This window comes from Eublepharis macularius, chromosome 4, assembly GCF_028583425.1.
Source record: "Eublepharis macularius isolate TG4126 chromosome 4, MPM_Emac_v1.0, whole genome shotgun sequence".
In the NCBI taxonomy this organism is placed as follows: Eukaryota; Metazoa; Chordata; class Lepidosauria; order Squamata; family Eublepharidae; genus Eublepharis; species Eublepharis macularius.
Window position 1 is genome coordinate 176979070 of NC_072793.1, and position 17645 is coordinate 176996714.

The window sequence follows — 17645 nt, forward strand, 5'->3', positions numbered from 1 at the left end:
TCATTCCTTACACTAGTACTTATTCTGTACACAGTTTAATTAGGACAGGGTAGCTTTACTTAAAGTTGCAGCAGTTTAAACTTCAGCATTACCTTCATTCTCATACATGGGACTTCTCCCCATTGTTCCTTGCCACAAGAACAAGATGGACTCCGTAGGTAAGAGTTCAGTCCTTCCTGGCTTGGGCCCATCCAAGGAGAAGAACAAGATGAGAGAGAGCTTTTCCTGTGTCCATAGAATTAATAACCCCTTAGGAGAGTCCACCCTTCTCTCATGTTGTTTTGATCTTCCTGCCATAAGAGGAAGGGATTATGTTTTAGCCATTTGGCTGTCCTCCTCTCTGTACCTTTAAATGTGACAGTCTAGCGAGGTGTGAGATAAACGATTGTCCCATTTTGGCCACATCCATTAGCATATGTAAGCACTGAAGTATACCATTCTGGGGCTTGATGGCTAAACCTTGGGGTGCCTCTTCCCAGCCAGCTATGGGTTTGCAGGAGGGTTCTAACTCAAAGACAGCAATCTTTTTCTCTCCCAATCTAGATTAATTTTTTTCTGAGAAATGTCCGCTTTAACAATACCGCTGGGGAAGAAATATTTTTTGATGAAAACGGAGACCTGGCAGCTGGCTATGACATCATGAATCTGGTTACATTTCCCAACCAAACTCTCCAGAGAGTCCGAGTTGGATGGATGGACATCTGGGCTCCTGCAGGCAAAAAGTTCACTATTAATGGAAGTGCTATCGTGTGGAACCAGAAGTTTCAGCAGGTGTGGATAAGAGTTTTAAACTAAATGATATCTTTGAGAAAATAAAATAAGCAGGAAGATGTATTTTTCCATGCCTTTGGAAATCTACTTTCAGACAATAGGAGCCATTCAAAATAGGGCAATACTGTGCAGGTGGGAAAACAGCAATGACCACCAAAAATGCTTTAAAGAACTATATCCCATGGTGACCCATGGTGCATACTAGTTACCAAAATGCAGCCGCAGCACATATGCAAAATTAGTCACAATACTACATGTGAGCATATCTTCCAAAGTTGCCAAGTAGTCGGCCCAGGCCTCTGCCATAAAAATCACAGGGCCCCTGGATTAATGCAGCCTGATCTGCATCAGGGGAATTACAGCCGGCTGGGCAGAGCAATGCTGAGACCCAGCCAGGAGACTTAGTCATGAATAGATTGGTTCATGCTAATGCCGAGGACTGGGGGAGATTGAATTTACTGTCTTTCCAGCAATGGGCATGCGACTGTAACAAGAAAAGGCCTTGTTGAGTCTTTCCCCTTACCGCATCCCAATACCCTCCTTTTGTGATTAGATTCCCACCCTGCGATAGAGGAGCAATCAATCAGCACTGATAAATTTAACTTGTCTCTGGGAACATCCATTTTCATATTTAAATTCATCAGCTCAGCTCCAGGAAGATCCATTAGCAAACTACCTCTTTGTCAGGAACCAGGAGGAACTTTGCATTTCCTTTTACACATCCAGTCAGCAGTAACCATAGAGCAATTAAACTTTTGTTATTACCCAGAGGTGGCCTTCACGGTCTTCATCCTGACTACTGGGGAGCCTCCTCAGCCTCAGGACACGTTTTGCCCTATAAGAATCAGGGCTTTGCCCCACTCACATTGTACATGCTCACCCAGCATAGTGCCCTCAGAGTCTCCCCTTCTGAGCCCCCCTCCCCGGCCAAAAATGCAGGATATTTGAAGCTCTCTTCCTCTGTGGACAACCCCCTCTTCCTGGATAAGTAATTATCACCCTTTGGCAAACGATCAAGTTCGTTTTGCAAAAATATGAGAATCAAAAACCAGAAAAGTGAAAGCAAAACAAGTTATTAACTGACTTCCTTATGATTATCCGTAGAATGTTCCGAAGGGTACATGTGTCTCGAAATGCCAGTCTGGATACAGCAGAATTATTCAGGAGGGGAAGCCTGTTTGTTGCTATGCATGTGCTCAATGCCCCAAAGGGAGCATTTCAGTCCAGATGGGTAAGTGAAAGGACTGTTATTGGGGAAATTTCTCATGCCTTGCAGTTGAATCCTGCTATATCACTATTCTGTATAATAAATATGTAAAATGAATTTGGTATCCATCTTTCCAAACAGTGGCAATGATAGCTCCATGGCTTGATTCAGCCTGACATAGTTTCCCCTTGTTGGAGAAGCTCCCCCTACTCATTTTCTACAAGCACAATTACCCTGTTTTATATTCAAATAGGATGCGCTAGAATTTGGCTATACATCAAGGAGGAGAAACATTTAGCAACTTTGTGATATTTCTTCTAATAATGTTAAAACTGTTCACTGACATTAATTTCATCAATTGCGACAACCTGAGAATGTATGCTACATTCAGACTTTGGATTTCTGCCATTAAAGAATAATGTTGTTTTACTCCAATAATACCACAAAAGCCATGCTTCAGAATAACTATGAGCAAAACAAACATGCACAAAAGTCTACCAAGGCATATGGTTGGGATTTGAGTAGTTATCCAATTGCTTCACCATCTCTCTCTTTTTACAAGAACAGGATGATGGCTTAGATCAACAGTTTCTGCCGTGTACTCTATACACATTCCCTTCTTAGGTTTGGTAACTTTGTGTTAATACTTAATGCAGTGTTTTGGCCAATAATGAACAAAGGGGAGGGGGGTTAGTGGGTATAAAGCAGCAGCGGTTTGATTGTCATGAAGATCAGTAAGATTTGTGCGTTTGTGAATACTGAGACCATGGCTATACATTTCAGATGCAGACGAATGCGAGAAATGCCCTCAGGATCAGTATCCAAATACGAAACAGGACCAGTGCATTCCAAAACATATAACTTACTTATCCTATGAAGACCTGATGGGAGCAGGCTTGGCTTCCATTGCTGTTTTGCTTTTTGTGATTGCAACTGTTGTGATGGGGATCTTCAGCATACATTGGAACACACCCATTGTCAAAGCCAACAATCGAAGCATCACCTGGGTCCTGCTGTCCTCTCTGCTGCTCGGATTTCTGTGCTCCTTCCTATTCATTGGCCGGCCTGGGACAGTGAACTGCCTTCTCCGGCAAACCCTGTTTGGCATCATCTTCACCATTGCTGTGTCTTGCATATTGGCCAAAACCATCACTGTGGTGGTTGCCTTTATGGCCACCAAGCCAGGGAACAGGATGAGGAAATGGGTGGGGAAAAGACTGGCAATGTCAGTCATCATTCCCTGTTGTTTAATTCAAACTGGCATCTGTGCTCTATGGTTGGCAACTTCGCCCCCCTTCCCAGAGTTTGACACACACTCCCAAATCAGCCATATCATCATACAGTGCAATGAAGGCTCAGATATCATGTTCTACCTTGTACTGGGCTACATGGGTCTTCTGGCGACCATCAGTTTCATGGTGGCCTTCCTAGCCCGGACATTGCCAGATTCTTTCAATGAAGCCAAGCTGATCACCTTCAGCATGCTGGTCTTCTGCAGTGTTTGGATCTCCTTTGTCCCAACCTACCTGAGCACCAAGGGGAAGGACATGGTGGCTGTGGAGATCTTCTCCATCTTGGCCTCTAGTGGAGGTTTACTGGCTTGTATCTTCTTCCCCAAATGCTACATTATTTTAGTTAGGCCTGAGCTGAACACCAGAGAGCAGATAATAAGGAAGGAAAGAAACATCACACTTAACTCTTGACATCCGTTTATGCCTGTGCCGTATTTTTCTTCTTATTCGATTCCCTATTTAGTGGTGAAGGGATTTCTTCTCAGTACATCTCTTTACAATGCTATCTGCTTTGTGGGCCAAACACTAAAAGTAACAGAAGTGTTGATATCTGAGTAGTCAACAATCTGAGTATTCAACACCTTCATAGTGGTGAACGGACTCCAGCGGCTTAGGAGGGGTCCTGGTTGGGAGCAATTAATGGGTTCTGAAGGCTCACTGATCCCCAAGGCCCACCAATAACCACACTGACAAACCCTGTTTCCAGCTGTGTGGGCAATAAGGAGCCAAGGATAGTTCTAATGTAGTGTCTACTCAATATGTGGAGAGGGGTTGGATGGTCTGAACGAAGCCATCAGAAGGAGGCATCTCCTGAATATCGACAATCGTTTAAGGGACGTTTTCCTTTAAAGTGGTGGATAAAGCATTTAAAATAATAAACGTAGCCTATTATTCAATCTATTTAATGCATCTTGTATCTTCATTTCTGGGGTATTGGAACACTATATAATGGGATGTGTGAGAGAATCGTGAATGTTTCCCTGTTTTTCCGTGCTAATAAAGTATATTTAAAAGCCTGATTTGAAATGAGAACCTTTCACATTTCACAGTAATTTCTTCCCCTTAGGGCAGTGGCAAACCATTGCCAAGAATAATAGGAACTAGAAATCGGGTTTCCTGATTTGTGCTGCAGTCTTCTATTTGATGAGCAGGTCAAAACTGCAAAGAAAAGGCTGGGATAGTTCATAGAACCATAGACTCACTGAATCATAGAGCTGGAAGGGGCCTAGCCCAACCCTGTGCCCAGTGCAGGAAGAGCGCAAAAACATCCCTTCCATGTATTCGTCCCGCTGCTCCTTGAAGACAGCTGAGTTATTCTGCCAGGTACCTGCAGAGCTCTAGCCACCCAGCTCACCAGTTGGATTCCTGTTGTAAACCTCTAACGGTGCCACCCTACACAGAGTTACTCTATATTTCATCTTGTGATTTGACCCCTTTCTTTTTCAAAAGTTTTTCAAATTGAGATTTAATTGGCTTTGGGTTTTTTTGGTAGATTTATGGGCAAAGGAAGCACAATTCCTATTACATATCCATGTCCTGACTTCTTTTCATGCTATTCTAGGGTAGAATTCTAAGGAATTCACTCCACGTAATTCTACTTTCATCTCAACGTGATTAATTTTTATTTAAATGTGTTTGTTTGATACTGGTTTTCCACTCTGCACCCTGATAATAACTATGATACATTTTGTCCCCACCACCTTTCCCCCCTCTATTTCAGGTTCAGTATGTGCTAGGTCATGTATGTTTTATTTGTGTATTTTATTGATGGGATATTCTCTTTGACATTTATGTACCACTTAGGAAGACCTTTGGGCTAAAACACATCCGGTTTTATTGGTTTTTACACAGGGCTATTAGTTCTACTATTATACCTGTACAGTAATGATTTTATTTTATTTATATACAAGGTTCAAGTACATCTATGTATAACCAAATAAGGCTTTTAATCTAATCTCTGTATTCCTATTAAAAACATACCGGTGCTCTTAATTTATATTTTTAGTTATTTTCAACAATTTGATATATATTTATTTTTGTTGTTCCAACCTCCTTGGTTACACCTTGGTTTGCAGAGTTGTTATTTTTCATTCCCCCTTTTGTTGTCTTTGGTTTGGGAAGTTTAGGGAAGTACCAGAACACCCCTATTGTAAAAGCCAACAACCGGAGCCTCTCCTACATCTTCCTTGTATCTCTCTTCCTCTGCTTCCTTTGTGTTTGGCTCTTTCTCAGGCATCCTGAGAAGGTGGCATACCTCCTCTATCAAGCTGCATTTGGCCTCATTTTCTCCATGGCTATTTCTTGTGTGTTGGCCAAAACGATCACAGTAATTCTAGCTTTCATGGCTACCAAGCCACGGTCGAGGAAGAGGAAATGGTTGGGGAGAAGACTGGCCAGTTCTATAGTGATTTCCTGCTCCCTCTTTCAAGCCATTATTTGCACTCTTTGGCTTGCAACCTTTTCTCTATTCTCAGATTTTGATATGCGCTCAGTTTCTAGAGAATCATTATGGCATGTAATGGAGTGTCTGGCACCATGTTTTGCTGTGTCCTGGGCTTTATGGGGTTCCTGGCAGTTCTGGGCTTCACTGTGGCTTTCCTAGGAATAATAATCAGGGCTGCTGTCAGCCATGATAGGTCCCTGGACAAAAATTCCATCTGCCTCCCCCCTTAGGAAAAAATAATGTGCTGTCAAGTAGGTAACTGGGTTGAGAGAGATGTTTCCTTCCACCTTCCAAGGTTTCTTCTCCTTGACCCCTTTCAGTAGGTCTTCCTGACAGGAGTCACAAGAGACCTCCCTTTCCCTAGAAACTGTGGGACTTTCTTGTGGAATTTCCCTGTACAGAGGATCTATGTATTTCCTTTGGCATCTTATGAGATAGGTAGGAAAACCCAGCAAGCACCTTGAGGCTTCTGTTGATGATGGGAGCCCTGCTAAACTGGCTAGCTATGGAGAAATTATTTCCTTTCTCGGGAGAAGCAGCTCTAAGAGACAATTTATTTTCAATCAGTCATCTTGGGCAGTTGGTGTGACGAAGAAAGCGAGGGACAGTAAATGGAGTTGTGTGTGGCCTAGAAAGATATTGAAGACTAGCGCTCATAACTGAATACAACCCACTTTTTCCTAAAACTGAAACTTGTAGAAAGGGCAGACTGAAGTGTCAAGGAAGGACTCCTGAATTCATGGTGTGAACTAGGATTCCTGGAATTACGCTTACTGCACACTTGGCGATTTGTAGGAGAATCAGCAGAGAAGGGAGTGTGCAGGCCGGGCACCTTGAATGAACACGGGCCCTGGACGAGGAGTGGGGACAGAGGCTGGGCCCTGCAGGTGCATGGCGGCAACCTCGATCTCCTTCAGGACACAAGCGGCAGTGGTGAGCAGGCCGTGACTGTGGCAGCAAGTTGGCCACGTTGGCAGGAAGTGAGCAGTCCCTGGCAGAGGCTGAGAACAGGCCTCAGTGGCAGTGGAGAGTGGGTCACAGTGGCAGCCTTGACAACAGGGGAGAGCTGAAGTTGACTGAAGCATGAAGTTGAAGAAAAGTGAGGATCTTCCTTATTGGTAAGCATGGGGGGAGCATGGCATGCTGCAGGGATTGGGCCCGCGTTGCTCCACAGTGTGTTTCTGCCGCCCGGAGTGTTGCTGATGGATTTCCCCCTCTAAATCTCTGGGGTTGGGGGCATGCAGCTTGCAGGGCATGGGCCAGACTGGGCCCCCATTGGTAGTAGGCTCCATCTCTCCATGTCACAGCTGGGGAGGGGGGGCTCAATGAGGAATTAAGGGATTGAGAAAGGCCTGGTGAGGGTGGGAGACAGATTCCTGCCCTGAGACTGAATTTTGTCCCAGGCTACTACTCCCAGAGATCTGAACCGGGGGTGGGGGTGCGCATGTGATAGGATAAGAGAGAGCGCATGCACGGGAGGAGAGATGCTCCTGTGCATTCAGTGTATGTGCCTTTGGTCGTCTCCCAGGACATTCCATGGCTGACCTAGAAGGAGCAGTCCTCAAGCAGAGAAAGCTCAAGGGCAGATTGCAATTTGAGAATGCTGAAATTGAGTTTATTCACAATTTCAGAACAACAGACCCCCCCACCCCACCCCCCTCTAAGGGAAGGGCTGTACAGAGTCTTAGGATTCTCATCTCATTACATATATTAATTTCTGCCCTAATCAAACTGCATCGTATCTTTACATACTGATGCCCTTGTACCATATCACCCATCGTTGGCAGGAGCATAAAGGTCAGGGATCTACATTTTCACTCGTGCCTCAAGGTAGGAGCTCTGACTCTATCTTTATTGGAGTCATATGCTCTACTTTACAATGTTAGGGGTTGAGTAAACTGTGCAACACTGTTATCCTTGTATTGATGAGTGTGGGTTAGAAATGTTCTCAGTGAATAGTCTGGAAGGTCAAATTGCATGCATTTCCAAGTATTGCATGGATTGCTAAGGGGGACAAGTTCTCTTTGTGATCACAACGGATTCAAGCCATCCAGGTGCCACTTCTAATGAGAAGCTGATGGTGCAGAAACAGGTCCGCGTTGTCCGAGTTTCATGTTTCCAGAGGAACATTTGAAGTAAGCACTGACGCTGCTTATGTACGTCGCTATTGGCTCCCATGGCTTTGTTTAGCCTCCATTCACTGGTCTGGTGCTTCGGGCATCATAATAATTAGCCTCCTATTGCTCGGTCGTCAGAGCTTGTGGCCCTTAGAGGATCAAACACCTCCTTTAAGTAACGGTCAGTGCAATCTTAAGCAATCCAGTGTAGTCAATGGATTTGGAAGGTTATTGTTTGCAGGACCCATTCTTGATAAATAAGTAAAATTATTGTAGCATTCTAACATTAAAGAATGGCTTTCATCATGTAAAGCTTGTTTGTTTATTTGTATCCATAAAATAAAGCGGCCATTTGGTAGTTCCTTCAGTAAATGCTTCCCTAGGCAGCCAGGTATTTCCTCTTTGCAGCCCGTGGGCTATAATCCACCTAAAGGCAGTCCACGTCATGGCTGGCATCTAGGTTGTCAGCTGGTTTGGCCTAGGCAGGTTCAGTGGCAGTTTTCTCATTCCTCCTTTGGCAGCGGGAAGGTTAATTTCTTTAACCATTAGCTGGGCCTATTAGGGGTGCTTCCTGGCCATTACCTCCTGAAGGGTTTCACCTCTATTTGTTTACAGATGTAAGGGTTGCTCAGCTTGTGGCTTCTCTTTATGGCCCCTGTGCTTTCTTCACCTCTGGCAGTCCTGTAGCACACACCCCTCTTTCACCAAGGGCTCTCCCAAATACACAGCTATTCCCAAATTCTGGTCAGCATAACCTGACTTGGTAAACCTGGCTGCTAAGCTTAGTTCACCCTGGGGCTCAAGTGCCCTCATGCCCTTGTGGCCAGGGGCATTGGTCAGGGTCTTCCAGCCTCCTGGGGTGCACCTGGGGCTTCCCGTTGTCAGGATCTAGGTCTGCAGTGCCTAGCAAGTAGGTAGCATCTCGTTCATGCAGTGATCCATTGCCTACATGGCCTTCAACCTTCAGCAGTTTTGTAGCATGGGCCATGAGAGATGGCAAGGGCGGGTCACATGTTACACGCTAGTTAGGGAACTCCTTAACTGTGGCCTGTGGGATGGCACGTCCTGCCCTGGCCACTTAGCCCCCCCTTTTTAGGCTGGGACCAGTCAGCGGCACATGGGTCATATCTGCTTCGAGTGCATCCTGGTCTTCCGGGCAGTGTTCGTTCGGCTGGAGCCACCCAGGGTCAAAAGGGGTGAGGCTTGTCTACACCAGCCTGGCGGGATCTAGATCCTCACTATGCCTTGAGTGAGTGATGCGCCTTTTGCACAGGTTCATCAGGATCTGTCTTTTAGCCTGGCATGTAGCAGGATCTGGAAGCTGCACCACTGGCCCAGCTCTGACCCAGCACTGCACCACTGATCCAGGAAGCTGCACCACTGACCCACTGCAGCTCTCTTCGTCATCTGATGAAGAGAGCTGTGGTTCTCAAAAGCTTATGCGACAATAAAGTTGGGTAGTCCAGTGCTACTGGATTCTTTACTATTTCACTGACCCAAAGGGACTGCTGATGAGTTGTCTTACCCCTGTATGGGGCAGGATCTGGAAATGCACCACAGACCAAAGGGGAGTCACGGCTGGGGCCTGTTTCAGTAAATTGTGGGAATTATGACCACACGAGCATTCAAGGGCATTTTTGGTCCCTTCCATCACCTTGTGGGAGCTCTCCGCTATAGCTCCTAGATTCTGACTTAGTCAGACCTGGCAGAATGGCATGCTGGCCAGTGTCTATAATCACAGCTGTGCATGACCTGGCCTTCCTGGGGGTGTGTGTGAATGGGGCTTCCCTGAACCTGGGAGGAGTCCCTGAAACTGGGTCCTCTTTGGACAGATCATCCTGGGCAGGGCTGGCGCACCCATAGAGGCCAGGTAGGCGGTGGCCTCAGGCACGAGGGCCCTGGAGAGGCGCCGGAGGGGGTGTCGGGGGCAGAGGCACACACTGTGGAGCTGGCGTGGCTGGCCCGCAGCTGCTGCAGCCAGCCACATGCTGCTGCCACCGCCGCCGCCACACGACCCAGCTGGGCGCAGCAGCCACGAGCCACTGCCGGGGCAGCGTGCGGAGCGTGGAGCAGCCTCCACCTGCCACCCCAGCCATCCGCTGGCGAATGACCCTGGCTTGTGCTGCGCAATGATGTCATTGCACAGTCCATGGCCCCTTCCAACTCTTATGATACTATTATTTTTCTATGTCATGTGGCCCCTTTGCATGTGCTCAGATAACTCCAGTCACCAGTTTGGGGTCAGGGAGGAATTTTCCTCTAGGCCCTATTGGCCCAGGAAACCCCCTATTGGTTCGAGGGGGGGGGTCACTTTCCTCTGGCCAAGGAGCAGAGGTCACTGGGGACAGAGCTAGGTCACCCAGGGGAGCCTTTTCAGCTGCCTGTTCTTGGGCACATGTCTAGCCCACTTCACAGGAATGGGATGGCCACCAGCAGCATCAGTCATTTGGGCTCCTCTCCTGCAAGAACAGGTAGGCTTGAATGGATACAGGCATAGGGATCGCATTTCGCTGGAGCTCAGGCTCCCTGCTGATTTCTTTCTTTTTAGTTGCTGCAGGTCAGTGCAAATCGTTCTGGGTCACGGGGCACAGCAGCAGGTGCTGAGGTGGCCCCAAGCAGCATTACCGGGACAGGGACGGTTCCTGTGGCAGGTCCCAGCCATCAGCTTCAAAGGGGCTGGATCCTGTGTGATGCCCCAGGACTACAAAGACCCTTACCGGGTGGCTTGATGGCATCCTCATGGTCAGTAAAGGGCAGTCTGAATCTGTGGGCATGGCAGCCTGGTCTGGTCATCCCCAATGCCCTGACTTTCCGACTTTTGCCTGGGACATTCCTTCGTGGCCAGGTGGACCTCCTCTGGCCCTCCCTTTTTCAGGGAAGTGCATACTGTGGTCAAGTTTCAACATGGCCAGGTATAAGTGGCACACGGCAGTGGAACAGTCCGTGAGACTCAAGGGGTTTGTCACACAGACATCTTCAGAGTGGAGGCCTTGTTCTCGCCTGCTGGAGTGCACCTGTCCAGCATGGGTCTGGACTTTTGGTTGCAGGTCATCCTGAGCAGTGGTGTTGTTTGCAGCTCTAGAAGTTTTGAAGGCAGCCATTTTGTGGCTCTTGGACATTGGGCACAATCCGTTTAGGGGGAAACAGGGCCTGTGAGCTCGGTTTCCTTATTATGAAGATTCCCTTAAGGGGTTTGTGGGGTTTGGCATGGCAGGAGCAAGCCCAGCTTGAGGCTGTCAGGTCTGCCTCACTCCAGGGAGGCTGGGGATCCACACAGTGGTGTATCCCAATAACTGTGATCCCATGGTCCCCCCTCCCCGCAGTCACGGTCTGAGGGGGTGTGGCGGGTCATCGGCTGGCAGGCAGGTCAGCCAATGTTTGGATCAGTGCCCTAAGTGGTGTGAATGCTCCGTGAGCTGTAAATCAATAAAGTTGTGGCCTCATCATGGTTTTCTGGTGTATTTTGTCACCTCCCCCCCAGCTCTCCTCCCCATTTCAGAACCGGCCTGCAATCGACCTGCTCATTAAATAAGAGACTGCCACACAAGGCAGGAAACTCAGTTTCTAGTTTCAGTTTTTCTTGGCAACAATCTTCTCTGCCACAAGGGGAAGAAATACTGTGAAATGATACATATGAAAAAGGTTCTCATTTCAAATCAGACTCTTAAATTAGCTCAGAAAAACAGGGAACATCCATGATTCTATCACACAACCATTGTATATTGTCTCATTATCCCAGAGATGAAGATGTAAGATGGATTAAATAGACTGGATTAAGGGCTACAAGTTTATTATTTAACATGTTTTATCCATCACTTTAGGGGAAAACATCCCTTAAATGATTGTCAATCTTCAGGGTATTAGGTGGGAGATGGGACATGCCTCCTTCTGATGGCTTCTTTCAGACCATCCAACCCCTCTCCAAATATTGGATAGACAGTAGAACCATCCCTGGCCCCTTATTGCCCACACAGCTGGAAACAGGGTTTGTCAGTGTGGTCATTGGGGGACCTTGGGGATCAATGAGCCTTCAGAACCCATTAATTGCTCCCAAACAGGACCCCTCCTAAGCCATAAGAGTCACTACGAAGGTATCGAATACTCATATTGCCCTATTGACCTTTCAGGCCTGCCGCTGTAGGAGATGTGCCAATTGTGACCAATTTATGCAATTAACCTCTTAAGTTCTAAGGGAAACTTTTCCTTGGAATAGAGGGGGATAGTGCTCCCTTGGTGTGGTCGATTTAGGAATGAGAAGCAAAAAGGAAATCCAAATCAACATTACTGGTGACTAACTAGGGAGAAGGTAATGGCAAGCCATCTCTGCTTCTCATTTGCCTTGAAAACCTCTTGCTGTGGATGCCATAAGTTGGCTGTGACTTGATGGCACACACGTACATACCTGGTGGGGATGAGGGAGTGGGGCAGCTCTTTGAACACACATCCCTTTTTTTTCTTCTTTATTTATCAGCACTTCTCTTACCCTTAGTGTTTGGACCACAGTGTGGATGGCATTGAAGAGAGCTGCACTGATAAAGATGCCCCTTCACACCAAATTGGGAATAGAATAAAAAGAAAAATATGGCTCAGGCATAACGAGACGTCGAGAGTTAAGTGTGATGTTTTTTACCCCCCCCCCCCTTACTAGTTGCTCTCTGGTGTTCAGCTCGGGCCTGACTAAAATAATGTAGCATTTGGGGAAGAAGATACAAGCCAATAAACCTCCACTAGAGGCCAAGATGGAGAAGATCTCCACGGCCACCATGTCTTTCCCTTTAGTGCTCAGATAGGTGGGCACAAAGGAGATCCAAACACTGCAGAAGACCAGCATGCTGAAAGTGATCAGCTTGGCTTCATTGAAAGAATCCGGCAATGTCCGGGCTAGGAAGGCCACCATGAAACTGATGGTGGCCAGAAGACCCATGTAGCCCAGTACAATGTAGAACATGATGTCTGAGCCTTCATTGCATTGAATGATGATATAACTGATTTGGGAGTGCATGTCAGACTCTGGGAAGGGGGGTGAAGTTGCCAACCACAGCACACAGGTGCCAGTTTGAATTAAACAACAGGGAATGATGACTGATATGGCCAGTCTCTTCCCCACCCACTTCCTCATCCTGTTCCCTGGCTTGGTGGCCATGAAGGCAACCACCACAGTCACAGTTTTGGCCAATATACAAGATAGAGCAATAGAGAAGATGATGCCAAACAGTGTTTGCCGGAGAAGGCAGGTGACCACTCCAGGCTGGCTGATGAATAGGAAAGAGCACAGAAAGCAAAGCAGCAGAGAGGACAGCAGGACCCAGGTGATACTTCGATTGTTGGCTTTGACAATGGGTGTGTTCCAGTGTATGCTGAAGATCCCCATCACAACAGTTGCAATCACAAAAAGCAAAACAGCAATTGAAGCCAAGCCTGCTCCCATCAGGTCTTCATAGGATAAGCAAGTTATACGTTTTGGAATGCACTGATCCTGTTTCATATTTGGATACTGATCCTGAGGGCATTTCTCGCATTCCTCTGCATCTGAAATATATAATCTCGGCCTCAGTATTCACAAATGTACAAATATTACTGATCTTCTGACCAATCACACCACTGAGGCTTTATACCAACCACCACCACCCCTTTGTTCACTATTGGCCAAACACTAGCTCAGTTATTAACACAAAGTTATCAAACTTAAGTTGGGAATGTGTAGAGTACATAGCAGACACTGTTGATCTAAGCCATCATCCTGTTCTTGTAAAAAGAGAGAGATTGGGAAGCAATTGGCTGACTACTCAAATCTCAACCTGTTCTATTTGCCATAGAATGCCTTTCTCAACTTTTATGTATGTCTCTTTTTCTCAGTTATCCTGTAGCATAGTTTTTGTAGTATTAATAGAGATAAACAGTGTCATTCCTATATCCTTTAATGACAGAGATCCATATACTTATTACAGCATACATTCTTTGAGATGTTGTCGCGATCGCTGAAATGAATGTCATGTGAAAATTTAAACATTATTAGAAGAAATACCACAAGGTTGCTAAAAGTTCCTCTTCCTTGATGTATACGCAAAGTCTAAAATATTTTGTTTGAATATAAAACTGGGTCATTATGCTTGTAGAAAGCAAGTAGGAGAAGCTTCTCCGACAAGGAGAAACTAAGTCAGACTGAATCAGGCCATGGGGCTATCATTGCCACTGTTCGGAAAGACGGATACCAAATTCATTTTACATATTTATTATACAGAATAGTGATATAGCAGGGGTCAACTCCGAGGCAGGAAGAATTTCACCCAAATCAATATCAGTTCTTTCACTTACCAGTCTGGACTGAAATGCGCCCTTTAGGGCATTGAGCACACGCATAGCAACAAACAGGCTTCCCCTCCGGAATAATTCTGCTGTGTCCAGACTGGCAGTTCGGGACACATCGAGCCTTCGGAGCATTCTATGGATAATCACAAGAAAGATGGTTGGTAATTTGCTTTCTCTTCACTTCTCTGGATCTTGACTCTAATCTTTTGCAAAACAATGCAGTAACAGGTTTCAGTCCCCTACTCATGCATATTCCTTATTTATTTATTTATTTATTTATTTATTTATTTATTTATTTATTTGTTTGTTTGTTTGTTTGTTTGTTTGTTTGTTTGTTTGTTTGTTTGTTTGTTTATTTGTAGTCCGCCTTTCTCACTAACACTCAAGGAGGGTTCCACAGTAGTCAGCACGATCAATAACAATATTAAAGACGTTTCAAAAAACAATGTCATTGTGTCTATAAATGCAAATTTGCAAAACTGAAAACCAGGAGAAATCTAATACAGAGTTGAAGAAGCTCTGAAACGGAGCACAAGGTCTTCCAAGACTGATGCATTAAACAACGTTTTAAAACATAGAACTATGCAGTAGGATCCCATTCACACTCCTGGTTCTGCTTATCCCGCATCTTGATTCTTTTCTGTCATGGTAGCATCTGATTTTCCTTATTCTCCTCTGCCTCTCACAACCTATCATCCCACGTTGTACCCTGCCGCTCAGCCTCTGAATTTCCACTTACTGATGCTTCAACTCTGCATTGGATCCTTGCGAATGCTATGTCTTTAAAAACTCATTTATTTACCGTATGGCATTGTTTATGGAAATGTCCTTGCCACTGTATGGAAATGTCCTGATACTGATCATACTAGTCTCACACTGTGTGATCCACCTTGAGTCTCAGTGAGGAAGGCAGACTATAAATGACATAAATAAACTTGAACCTCCTTTGCCCATCCTGCTACTGTAAAATACCACACGAGCCGAGAGGCAGAGAACTTTCTAAAAATTGTGATCAACATTCACTTCTTAGCACTTCAGAAGGCATGCTCACAAGTACTGATTTTGCATCTGTATTGCGGTTGCGTTTTGGTAACTAGTGCCTTCCTTGGGTCACTCTGGGATATAGTTCTTTAAAGCATGTTATGTAGGCATTGCTTTTTTTCATCCTGCACAGTATTGCCCTATATTGAACAGAATAAGAGGCTCCTATTGTCTGAAGATGGATTTCCAAGGCTATGGAAAACAGCATCTTCCTGCTAATTTTATTTTCTCAAAGGTACCATTTAGTTTAAAGCTATCATCCACACCTGCTGGAACTTTTGATTCCACACAATAGCACTTCTATTAATAGTGAACTCTTCGCCTGCAGGAGCCCAGGGGTCCATCCATCCAACTCGGACTCTCTGGAAAGTTTGATTGGGAAATGTGACCAGATTCATGATGTCATAGCCAGCTGCCAGGTCTCCGTTTTCATCAAAAAATATTTCTTCCCCAGCAGTATTGTTAAAGCGGACATTTCTCAGAAACAAATTAATCTAGATCAGGAAAGAAAAAGTTTATATACAGGGAGGAAATAGGAAATGAGTTGACATAACATTTCTGGAATTTGCTGAGATGTGACTGATGTCTGTGCAAGAAATCTTTTAATTTCAGAAAATTATTCATTTCAGAATTTGAAAAAAAAATGAGAAGAAAGTGTTGTAATTGCAAGTTCTTAGCATACAGGGTGAGTTCTTGTAAATTATCTATATTTAATTTCATGTGTTTTTAATTTTATGGGAATGTAAGAATTATTTTGGTTGTTGGGGGTTTTCCGGGCTGTATTGCCGTGGTCTTGGCATTGTCTTGCCAAGACCACGGCAATACAGCCCGGAAAACCCCCAACAACCATCGTTCTCCGGCCGTGAAAGCCTTCGACAATACATAAGAATTATTTTATTTAGTTAAATTGTGATTTGTGGAATGCAACTCTGATGAAGTGTATGAAACTCATGGAATACCAGATGCACATAGGTCACGCTTCCATCAACACAAGGATTGAAGAACTGAACTCTATTATGATGTGGAAAGAATATCTTTTGTAAAATAACAATTTTGTCATTGCGTATCCCCCTGTACGTGTATATTGATGTAATAGATATTTACATGTTGGTCTAAGCGAACCTTGAGTTTTCACTTTAAGGATCTATTACATGGTATTTTTGCCCCAAACCAAAGCTGCCAGGAAAGAGGAGCCCCAAGGTTTAGCTGCCAAGCCCAGGAACAGAATACTTCAGTGCTTACATATGCTAATGGATGTGGCCAAAATGGGACAATGGCTTACCATCTCACACCTTGCTAGACTGTCACAGAGACTGTACAGAGACTTGCTAGACTGTACAGAGAGGAGGACAGCCAAATGGCTAAAACACAATCCCTTCCTCTTATGGCAGGAAGATCAAAACAACATGAGGGAAGGGTGGACTCTCCTAAGGGGTTATTAATTCTATGGACACAGGAAAAGCTCTCTCTCATCTTGTTCTTCTCCTTGGATGGGCCCAAGCCAGGAAGGACTGAACTCTTACCTACGGAGTCCATCTTGTTCTTGTGGCAAGGAACAATGGGGAGAAGTCCCATGTTTGAGAATGAAGGTAATGCTGAAGTTTAAACTGCTGCAACTTTAAGTAAAGCTACCCTGTCCTAATTAAACTGTGTGCAGAATAAGTACTAGTGTAAGGAATGAGGATTGTGTTTTCAACTTTTCTTTGTACCCTTGCTCAGCTTGGCACTTGAACAGAGCAGGTGTATTTTTTTCCCCATTTATTAAGGACTAGGAACTAAGCCCGATGTAGAGAAAAATGCAATGGGCTCTAGAAAGGGAAGGGTGGGCAGGCCACCATCTCACACCTTGCTAGAATGTTACACCTAATAGAACAGAGAGGAGGATAGGCAAACGGCTAGAACATAATCTCTTGTGGCAGGAAGATCAAAACAACTTGGGGGAGGGGGGGGCTTCCCGTAGAGGATATTATTAATTCTCTGGACAGAAAGAAAAAGCTTTCTCTCATCTTGTTCTTCTCCTTGGATGGGCCCAAGCCATGAAGGAGTGAACTTTTTCCTAGGGACTCCATCTGGTTCTTGTGGCAAGGGACAATGGGGAGAAAGTCCATCTATGAGAATGGGGGTAATGCTGAACTTTAAACTACTGCAACTTTAAGTAATACTACCCTGTCCTGATTAAACTTTGTGCAGAATAAGTACTAGTATAAAGGGGATTGTATTTTCACCTTTTCTTTAACTGAATCTGAAAGGGTCAGATGAACCTCACGGAAAGTGGAACATTTCATTCAACATCATGATTCAAAAATTGAACTCTAAGTAACTGTTTTACAAGTATTGCAAAGTAAGAATTCCTATGCTCAATGCAGATTGTTACAACTTGAATCTCAACGGATACACAGATTAAATAGTTTGACACCGTATGGTCTTAACAACACTTTAGACCTAAGTTGTTTTTTGTAATCCCC

The 17645-nt window shown here is 45.1% G+C and overlaps 2 protein-coding genes across 2 annotated transcripts; one reads left to right on the forward strand and one right to left on the reverse strand.

Annotated features, from left to right (window-relative positions):
• The first annotated feature begins 1998 nt into the window (after positions 1–1998).
• LOC129327915 (vomeronasal type-2 receptor 26-like) lies at positions 1999–3681 on the forward strand. The gene is made up of 2 exons (XM_054976661.1): positions 1999–2002; positions 2762–3681. The coding sequence occupies exons 1-2, from the start codon at positions 1999–2001 to the stop codon at positions 3679–3681; spliced, it is 924 nt and encodes a 307-aa protein (XP_054832636.1).
• A 6770-nt stretch (positions 3682–10451) lies between these two features.
• LOC129327917 (vomeronasal type-2 receptor 26-like) lies at positions 10452–16755 on the reverse strand. The gene is made up of 4 exons (XM_054976662.1): positions 16704–16755; positions 12476–13359; positions 10718–10940; positions 10452–10594 (listed from the first exon to the last, which is right to left on the reverse strand). Exons 1-4 carry the CDS (start codon positions 16753–16755, stop codon positions 10452–10454), a joined length of 1302 nt encoding a protein of 433 aa, XP_054832637.1.
• Positions 16756–17645: the final 890 nt, after the last annotated feature.